Raw genomic sequence first — 10,975 nt, 5'->3', positions numbered from 1 at the left:
GTCCCCAGAAAAGTGTAAGTATAAAGACCGTACGATCGAGCGGCCCCCCAACATATCCCACCTTAAGCAATTACTGGTGCCGCAATCGTCCTCGACGCGCCACCCTGCACGGGAGCCCGGACGGACCCAAAATCGCATCCCCGCCCGGCGCACCTCTCCTCACCCCACCCCAGCCCTGCCATTGCACCCCGTCGTCCAGCGCTGCACTACGGACACACCTGGATGTATTGCGCCTTACTATAACCGACCCCATGCCCTCAAGGATCTACTTAACTCAACGGCCCTCACCGAACACGGCTTATAGCATCAATACCCCCACCCACCCGCATCCTACTTTGCGTGATTGACTAATGAGAGGACGTTTGATATAAGCCCGCCCCTTTGTGGGTACATCAGATTACCAACATAGTTCAAGAAGCACGTGGTAATTGCTCTAGTGTACAGTAAAGGGGACTATTTGAAGATGAAAAGTTTTATGGAGTTCTAAGACCATTTCATTATTTCTCTTAAAGTAAAAGAAAAAGTGAAGAGTTCAACATATGATTCACTAGCGCTCTCCTTCAAGTTTCAACTTTGGTGTACAGGGTACGTTTACCATGGAATGGGCTGATCTCTTATAATTCAAGGGATCCTTTGAAGAATGGCAACGTGTCGAAAGTAAGTGTCCGCTCAAAGGTGACGTCGAGGGCAAATAACGAACGCTTTCATTCAAGGAGAGGGAAGTGCCAATTTCACTCGACATCGATAATTTATGGAATTAAAGGATATAGTTTAGAATGGTGAATGTAGCACGAAGAGGAGGGCCAATCAGGCTTCTGACGGCCAGAGAACAGACATCACAACTATCATGCTACCGTTATTTGGGAAACCGCATCATACAGCGTTGTGAGCATAAGTTCAATCTGGGACATCATCTCATAGCTGCTATCATCGGTTGAAGCCACGTACCACCAACCTCCACACACAGCTTTAAACAACCACAGTGCAGGATGTACTACTAACTCAGTACTATCGGCCCCCAGGTGAAGCGGGTTTTAAGGAATACCATAAAAATTAGCCAGTGATATCTCGAGCTTCTTCTTACCAGGTCCGACAGGTTTAATTATCTTTCTTAACACTGGCAGTATGCTTATAGTAATGATAAGTGAGATCACTGATGATTGATCGGATGCAATAAACTTTCACTGGTAGTGGTAAAGATTTGTAAGAAAAACAATTGTGGGGTATTAAACTCGGCCGCCAAAGAGAGGGTCTGAGAAGCGCTTGCTGTTCTGAGCGCTCGTTCATGGCGAGCAGGAGTGAGTGACGTCACGTCCATCTTGAGCGGACTCAAACTCCTGTTAAGGTGCATTGTGAACCCTAACCCTAGCTCTTAGTACTATACCCGCTTACTTGAGATGATGACTGACCGCGTGGCGGCAGTCAAATGTAAGCGGGCGTAATAGACTGACGAAGTACCCTAACCCTACGCCTATACCTTAATCCTAACCATACCTAACGTCTAAAAAATAAACCCTAAGCACCTATTATAAAGCTAAATTAAATTAATATCTTTGTACAGTCGAAACTTCAAACTGTGACGTATGTCTGAAATATGTGAGCTACGAATTTGAAACAAGCTTTCAACCTTTTGCGTTCAACTCGGCTAGCCTCACATGCGACAACAATTAACTGCTCGTCGTTTGGTAGGCTTAATTATTCTAAAAAATACATTAGTACGAATAGCACAAACTACACTTGTGTTGTTAAACTGTGCACTTACGCTGTCACTATACAGCTGACAGATGATGTGTCACACCAGAATCAGTCCACCAGAATCCAAACTTTCCATTCATTCGCGCTTGCAGTCGCCGAGTTTCCGGCTACGATTCCTGCCAGCTGTCAGCAGGCTAGACTGGTACCCGGTCCTCGATGGGAGTTCCATGGGGTATGGGATCCATCGAGTAAACTAAGCCGAGAGGTGAGACCGCGTACCAGTCTATCAGAAGGCGAAGGACAGAGGTGACATCTTTTGGAAGAAAGTTATATTACTCAAGGAGCCGTAGATCCTTGATACCTGCATACACCATACACCCAAGACACACCTTGCTATCTTGTATCTTGGGGTCTCTCTCTTGCATTTCACAAGGCACTGATTTTCTCTTTAGAATGTGCAGGGAAATCCTGTAGATAAGGATATTGATAATGCCTTTCTAACATATTCTAGCGATGGTTTTAGTATTTTCGGCTACCTTGCTGCTACCTACCTACCTTAGGCCACCTTTTTATTCTTTTTCTTTTACAGAATTTTTGTTGTTGTTGTTGACTCGGTAGGGTAAGAAAAATTGTCGTTTTGTCAGATCAAACAAGTCAAAATACAGTGATAATGTGTTATACATTGTTTGATGAAGGAGGAACTTGTAGCTTGTATCCAAATTAAGCAACATCATGTGCATTTGGTCGACTACGTCAAAGAGTGTTCACTACACGTGACCTTACAATAATCACTAAAGTGCAAAAGTTACAACCTACGTGTCTGTATGCCACTTTGATGTATGCAGTGAAACCTGGACTCTGTACATCATCATGGCTGCAAGTTCGAACAACCTGAGAACATTAATCAACAACGTCGACCTGCGCTGAATCATGCTTATTAATGGATCATTACATTAGTACGAGGAGGTCTGAACACATACAGGGGCGGCGCACAAGCGCGGGGCAGGGGGGAAGGGCGGCGGTCGGCCCCCTATCATTTGAAAGAAAAAGGAAAGAAGAAAAAGAAAAAGAGAAGCAAAAAAGAAAAGGAACAAGAAAAAGAAAAATAAATGCAAAGTCTGAAGATGAAGGGGGTACCCCCCACATGGCAAAAGGAAAGAAACAAGAAGATTTGGCCTAATAGGGATGTCGAATGGTGCTAGGCAAAGCTGGACCAGCTTCGATCGAAAAATCGAAAAATTAAGTGTCGAAATTCAATCGCCATATAAAAGCGTGCTTAATTTGGGATAATCGACTGTGACACGGTGTTATTTCCTTGGGAGTCCAGTTGGGACATAATTTGTCGATGATGCTTGGTCTTCGCCCCGCGGAAAGGCAAGCACCTTGAGCGGTGCAACATACTTATAAATTATAATTCACGAACTGTTCAGACCTGAGCGCTCCTAATATACTCTTACATGCTATCTTAATTTTTTTACACTCCGCCCACGAGTGGAGGGGAGGTTATGGTGATCGGTCTGTGGCGTTTCCGTGTACACGTTAGCGTCGTGCGCGGCGCCTGTGTGTGTGTGTGTGTGTGTTGTGTGGGTGTTTGTGTGTGTGTAGTGTGGTGTGTGTGTGTGTGTGTGTGTGACGACGATCGATATTAGCGCGTCAGCCGAGCGAGCCGCCATCCGGACGGCTGTGCTGACTGGCGGAGCGCGCATACATTGGACGCTGGCGCAGTATCCGTGGGTTTTCGTGTGTTCGTGAGTCCGTATGGCGTATGTCGTGCGGCAAGGTATGCTTCTCTCCGTGAGTGCCCTCTGTCTAGTTTTAGTTAGCTGTGTGTTGCGTACGCGCGCGCGCGCCGTGCGCGTGTTGTGTGTGTGTCGTGTGTGTGTGTGTGTGTGTTGTGTGTGTGTGTGTGTGTGTGTTGTGTGGTGTGTGTGTGTGTGTGTGTGTGTGCGTGTGCGTGCGTTCATCTCTCTCCGGGTCATGTTTTTCTCTCCTCATACATAATACAACTATTATTGGGTTCAAGTGCTAGCAGCTAGATTTTAAAGCAAATCACTGTTCGCCCTCGACAGTCTCCGGTAGACCCGCTCTTTTTGTAAACGTGTCGCAGTTTTCCATGAGCATTGAATTTCAACGAACATCCTAAGCTAGTTCCGGAGACCCATTTTCACGAAGCATAGCCGGTTGCCAGGCATACACATTCAACAAACATTAGTTCCAGAGACCACCATTTTCATGGCTGAGTTTTAGTTCCAGAGCCGCCCCCCCATTTTTAACTTGCAGTGGATACATACCATCTGAGATGCCTACCATAATGTGGGGTGAGTCCCCCCACGGCGGTTTTCATCTCCTTGATATATGCTGGCTCTTGGTTCCTGACAATTTTTTTGTTCAGCAATTTGAGGGCTTTGACTTATGCCAAAGCTCTGAGAGCTTCCCCGGACCCTGCCAGGGGCACTAAGACGGGCCCTGGGGCCGGACTTCATCACAACGTTGGCGCAAGTGTATTGCATACACAGAGTTTGCTACGAAGTAGTACGGTAAAGCTCGTAGGTGCGATTCTCAACGACGAGCGTAGCAGCTGCGTACGCAAACTGTTTTGCATAAAGTCCGGTGTAATCTAATACGTACGCATTGTAGCTGCTGGCTGTTGATGGGGCGTGGCCTCGGCATAAACCAATGCATACTGTGGACACACTCCATCTAGGAACCAAACTGACGCCTCTCCTGTATGGTAATCAGCTAACTAGCTGCTCTTACAGTGAGTGCTGGGGGATGTGATAGTTTGGTCCTCATTTTCGTTTGTATGGATTGTGGTTCCACACTCGATGAAAGCAGGCGAACACGTACGCGTTGCGCGTGCGTGTTTGCTGTGCACGTACCGTGGCGTGCGGGCTGTGTGTCACGTACAGTGAGTGCGTGTGTACGTACGTCGTACGTACGGGTGCGTGCGTGCGTGTGTCGTACCACGTGCCGTGCTTGTTGTGCACGTACAAGTGCCAGTGGCGGGAGTACTACGTTAAACGCTCGCTTATTAAGAAAACAATGCCAGCTATGACATTTTTTCATTTTTTTTAATAGTTGAGTTAGTTAATTTTATTTTAATGTTTTCTGTAGTAAAAAATAATGCATGCTGGCGGTATGTGGAAAACCCCGGCGGAAATTTCGAGTGGTTTACGGCACCATCGTCAGCCGTGTACAAACCAGTTGATGCAAAGGTTAATGATACCAATTTTTAGCTTGATGAATGACATAAAACGGCCTCGCTTGCGTCTAGCGCGAAATCCGTACGAAATTGTACTAAATAAGCTGTGTTGTATGATCGCACTAACGTCGATTGCTTACACAAGAATTTTACGAAAATATTTTGCGTACCAGCTTGATGAATCATGAATCTACCCTGTTGGGACCCCACCCGCAGTGGCAAGCGCACACAGGTATCAGAGTCGTACAGTTCCGCACGGGGTGTGTACGAGGGGGTCCGGACCCCCTCCTGCTCGCGCCAGAAAACGCATCTGAGGGGGTCTAATTTTCAAAAAATTCTGGGGTAGAGCCCCCAGACCCCCCCCGTTTCGCGTGCTCCTGTACGCCGGGGACGCCTGGTTTCGCCCCATCTACAATAAAACACCCCAACACACGCGAAAACCTGCGAGAAACCTGAGAGACCTGCCTGAATGCTATCACGCGCTATGTGCTATGTGGCGCCAACTGTGCGCGCACTGTGACTGTGAGGCCGACCGGCCACGTTGATGCGCAAATAATGATATGATACTAGGCATTAGGTATGACTACGCTAGGCACCTTAAAAAAACCCCTAACACTAGAACCCTAACCTACCACTAAACCCTAAAGCCTAGACCTCAACTAACCCTAACGCCTCAAAAAAAAAAACAAAAAAAATTAATTTAACACGTGCTAGTAGTCATATCATATCGCATCTAAAATGCCGTGTTGCCATCAGTGCGCCAAATAAAAATATCACAGAAAGATATTGGAGCTTACGTCTGCGCACGCGCCAACTGCGGGGTCAGGCACACAGCGTTAGCGTCACACCCAAATAAGATCTTCTAACCAATTGCACGGCTTACGTATCTAATGCGTCACAAAAACCGATATGCTCTCACCTACCTCACCGTACTATGCTATCGAGTGGCAACTGAATAGAAGCAAATCGTTCGAGACGCAGACACAGGACACGAAGGTGTATCATGTAACATTGATTGCTCCTGACACATGTCAAGTCACTCTCACCATGTCTTACTTGTACTCTCATACAATATCTATACTGTTAATTACGACAATGGTGTGTGCTGTCTGCTCGCCGACGCAGTATACCTATGAACTGGCGAGGCAAGACGGTGGACCAGAAGAAATTCGCTTGGCATTTGGTGGTATAAAACTAAGTAGGACTATATCAGGAGTTAATAATGACTCCTGATTATATATTAGCCACAAGTTCCCTTCTCGCTTAACACTACGTTGGCTACGACGTGTAACACTCGGAGATCCTGGTCGGTTTAATTATATATGACTATGAGTAGGATCACAGGCACAATTGGAACGTCTCAATAAAAAAAATAAAAACAAAGAAGGTAAATAAACACGAAATGTACGTGCTTATAGGCGAAATAGAGTAGAGAAACATTAGCTTGGTAGTAAATACATTTCGTGTTTATTTACCATTATTTTTATTTATTGAGACGTTTCAGTGGCCTGTGAGTATGGCTGAGAGGGTCCCTATATGTCTCCCGGGTTTACCTGCCAGGAACACGTACCTGGTACTCATATCAATATGCGGGATGCGTACCTCGCGCTACTCCACTAAAACGAGTCTAAGGGAGTCGCCTACGCCTATTCCCTAACGCGAACCTAAACCTAATCGTAAAAATTAACCCTAACCCTTAACCCTAAACATATCAAATAGTGACCAGTGTACGTTCCGGCAGTACCCTGGGGGACATAGACCCTATGAGCGTGAGTATGATTACTGACGCACGAAGGGTCGTTGTCGTATCAGGTACTACATATATATATACCCCTATATATCCGAGGCAGTTTTAGGTTGTTTAGACTAGTATGCATGGCTGAAGGGGTCGTTGTCGTATCAGGTACTACATATATATGTTACATATGTACACACAAAGTGTACCAGCTAGCTAGCTAGACTTGTACTACAGAAGCTAGTGTACCCTAACCCTAACCCTAAACATGCATATACCTCATATAAAAATATAAACATAATTAATAGGCCTATACTAAACAACCTAAAACTACCTCGGGTATACATATGTGTACAGGGTTCTCCAAGCTTTTAAATTATAGCACGGGAGTGCTACTCACCGCAGAGGGGTCCGGGGGCATGGCCCCGCGGGAAATTTTTGAATTGTAGAAGCTCTGAGATGCAATCTGGGACACTGTGTGTAAATTTGAAGCACTGCATGTGGGGTGAAAATGTTTGTTTTGCATGGGCAAAGCCATCGGAAAATTCAAAATAATTAATAGAATAAAAATACCAAAATGTAGGGGTAAACTTGCTGGTTTGCTGGTTCCAAATCGAGTTCACCTCTCATAAATAAATAAAAAAATTATTGTCACCATTGACAATGGCAGAAGTGGTCGGTAAGTGTAACAATCTACTTTACCTCGTGTTAGACTGGGTTACCTGCCCCGTAATAATGCCATTGGAAATTAATTCACGATTAAGATTTCTTGATGAGCTAGAAAACACTTGGATTTGAAGTATGAAAATGAACATTATTGTGCCAGCTAGCCTACACCAGTTGGTTGGGATTGATTGTCAGTTCAGATGCAAAATATTTAAAGCAAAAGGTTATATACCATAGATTAATTTTGGTACTATAACACGCGTATATAAGATAGCTGAGTCGGTTGAGAGTTAGTGTTAGGGTTAGGGATAGGTATACTATATAGGGTGACTGTTTGTACTTGTGTGTGGGACTGCCGTACCCGTAGCATCGAGACCAATGTGTATTAATTAATTGTTTGAACTTCTTGTGTATACACTAGCATGGCGGCTATGATATTTACCATGGCGGGTGCATTTTAGGATGGCGGGCTCGACGATAGCCTGGCAGGCCGCCAGGCTATAAGTGCCCTTGGAGAACCCTGAGGTAGTACTTGATACGACATGAATTGACTTGAACTTCATGCTTTAGTATACTATTATGTTTATATTTTTATATGAGGTATGTTTAGGGTTAGGGTTAGGGTACACTTCTGTAGTACAAGTCTGGTACACTTTGTGTATACATATATATATATGTACCTCGGGTACACAGACGTCCCAAGTCTCCCGGTCTCACCGGGAGACTCCCGGTATGAGACGCTGCTCAAATGGTGGTGTGCTGCGACAAACACATATCGCAGCCCGCCACAACTTTTTTCCTGTTTTTGCGCACTGCGAAAAAACGGCGATGGACCTGGCTTTCTTTCTTGGATTGATGGGCCAATATGCTGGCTCCCTTTCTTGGACTTTCCCAACTTGGGACCTCTGGGTACATATATGTAGTACCTGATGCGACAATGACCCCTTCAGCATTACTGACTCCGCTCGAAACTTTTGTAAGCTAAATGATTCGCATTTCCAGCAAATAGGCGGATTCCAACGGCGGATTCCAAATAGGCAGATACAACGGACCGGGTACCATGGCTACGCCACTTGACAGAATTGCAGTTTAGCTTCTTTGTTTCCATCATTCCGTATTAGAATTCTGAGTTCTCTCCCTTCGTCTTTAAATTGTAAATTTGCAACTTTTTCCACTGCGGTCCGCGGTGCAAGGATTAAGAGCTGTCCACATTTGCATAATTATGTTGCACATTTGCGAAAATGCATTGTGCCAGCATGTTGTTGCAGCATATACCTTACATCCATGAACCGCGATCCGCCGTGTTGATTTGTCGGTTTGATCAACTTGTCTCTCCGTCTTCATTATATAGTCCCTTGGAGTTTTGAAGAATATTCTTTATGAGGAGGTTATGAGGAGGGGGCACAATTTACTTACATGACAAGACCATGCAGACTCTAGTACAGTCTATAGTTTCTAGATGTCCATATGGCGCCACCTAGTAGTGTATGTGTATAATTAATGCACTCTAGTGTTGAATATTACTGCCAAAAAGTTTAGAAGAATGCATATATGCCTTTTCCAGAGACGAAATATTGCAACAGTAAACAATTGGCGGAAGGTTACTGTTGGCTGCCTTTTATAGTCGTATCTCCGATCATGTATGTCATTACTAGCTGCATTGGTCGAAATCATAAGGGGCCTGCGGGCCCGATGCCCATATTTTAAGGCTCGAGCCTGACATTTCTAATACTAGCAAGCCCGATGGGCCCATAGAAAATCTACAGTTCTAGGACAAATACCCCCCGGACAATTACCCCCCAGACAATTACCCGTGACGGGGCCCCCCGGGCCCCCGCCACTCCCGACACAACTATACCCCCCCACCTCCGCCCACCATCACCCCCCCCTGGACACTTACCCTCTCCCCCGGGCATTTAGCCCGGACATTTACCCCCTGGACAATTACCCCCGGACAATTTACCCCTGCCAGACAATTACCTCCCTGGACAATTTACCCTCCCGGACAATTACCATGCCATCCTCACACCCCGGACCATTGTACCCCCGCCGGACAATACTCCCGTGGACAATTACCCGCCCGAAAATACCCTCCGCGACATTTACCCCCGGACAAGTACCCCCCCCGGACATTTTACCCCTACCCAACAGCGCCGCGACAATGCACCCATACTCAGGACATTTACCATTGTTGTCTTATTATTCATCCCTGTTCGAACACCAGTATAGACATCCCACCCGCGCGAGGGCCCCGTCCAACAGGAGGAGGAAATGAAGGTGGCGGAAGATGGGCCCCCGCCCCATCCACTCCCCGACCCAGCCATCCTCACCTCGGATCCCCCTCCCCCACCCCGCCGGAGGAGGGGAGAAGGGTGTGGAGAATGTGGGAGGAGGAGGGGAGAGAGGAAGTGGAGAGGAGGAGGAGGAGGCAGGCGAGGAGGTGGAGGAGGTGGAGGAGGGAGGCAGCCCACGGCCCACGGCCCAGCGAAGGAGGAGCGAGATACGTGGAAGAAGGCTGGCGGAGTGATGGAGGCAAGGGGAATGAAGGTGGTAGTGAGGAGGAGGAGAGCGAGGAGGAAGGGGGAGAAGGAAGGGCGGAGGAGGGGAGAAGGGAGAGTAGCTGAGGGCCAGGTGGTGAGGACGGAGCCCGGCGAGAGGTGTGCCAACGACGGAACCCAGAACGAGAAGAGAGGAGGTTGGAGGATAGAGGAGGAGACTGTAGAGGAGGTGGAGGAGGGGAAGAAGGTGGGAGAAGTGGTAAGAGGAGGAAGGAGGGGGGAGGAAGGAGGAGAGCAGGAGAATGAGGAGGTGGAGGAGGGAAGGAGGTAAGGAGCACCTTCTACCGTCCTCCTTCTCCTCCTCCTCCTTTCACATTCTCCCCTTCCCTCCTCTTCCTGCCTCGCGCTCAACCGGCACCGCACGCTGCATTACGTCTACCTCCTCTACGCTCCTCGCTCTCACCCTCTTATTCCTGCCTCGATTACCACTACCTTTCTCTGTCGGTCTCGTTCTTATCATCGCTCCTCTAAATGTCTAGGGGGTAAATGTCGCGTGGGGTGTTTCTTAAAAAAATTGGTTCGCCCCCCCGGTGTTAAATATCCGGGGGAGGGTGATGGTCCGGGGGTAAATTGTCAGGGGGTAAATGTCCGGGGGTGTATATTGGTCGGCAGGGGGTAATTGTCGCGGGGGGTAAGATGCTCCGGGGGGTTAATTGTCGCGGGGGTGAAATGAGCCATGGGGGTAATGTCCGGGGGTAATTGTCCGGGGTAATATGCCGGGGGTTATTGGTCTGGGGGTGATTGTTCGGGTGGTAAATTTGTCCTGATACGAGGCAAATTACACCCCAGCATTGCAAAATCCGTTCCTGGCACGCCAGCGAAGATGAAAAGTTACCACGGTATCGCTCACGTTTGGTCAAGTTGTGCAGCAAACAGCGACCGCCGCGATCCTGCGTCGTACACTCTAGGGCGCTTGACATTGCGAGTATGAATTGTTTACCAGATGCCTCCAATCAGAATGATTCGGTGCTTGTGAACTTTAGCCATGGTCAGGCCTGTAAAATCCCTTACCTACAGGCCCGGCTGGCCTGTAAATTTGTAGTTGCGATTTGTTTATGTGAGAGAGTGTTATATGTGATATGACATGGCTGTGCAATTTATCAACATCTATATACTTGC

At 47.2% G+C, this 10,975-nt stretch overlaps 1 protein-coding gene across 1 annotated transcript in view; it reads left to right on the top strand.

Moving 5' to 3' along the window:
• The first annotated feature begins 5,866 nt into the window (after positions 1 to 5,866).
• Positions 5,867 to 10,975, top strand: part of LOC106810722 (iron/zinc purple acid phosphatase-like protein) — a 34,402-nt gene continuing 29,293 nt past the window's right edge. The window contains exon 1 of the mRNA XM_014814158.1: positions 5,867 to 6,083. Coding sequence (XP_014669644.1) covers positions 5,945 to 6,083 — 139 coding nt within the window. The 5' untranslated portion in view covers positions 5,867 to 5,944. The remainder of the gene's footprint in view (positions 6,084 to 10,975) is intronic.

Source organism: Priapulus caudatus, unplaced genomic scaffold (genome assembly GCF_000485595.1).
Source record: "Priapulus caudatus unplaced genomic scaffold, Priapulus_caudatus-5.0.1 Scaffold468, whole genome shotgun sequence".
Taxonomy (NCBI): Eukaryota; Metazoa; Priapulida; class Priapulimorpha; order Priapulimorphida; family Priapulidae; genus Priapulus; species Priapulus caudatus.
This window is presented reverse-complemented; position numbering and strand designations above follow the sequence as displayed.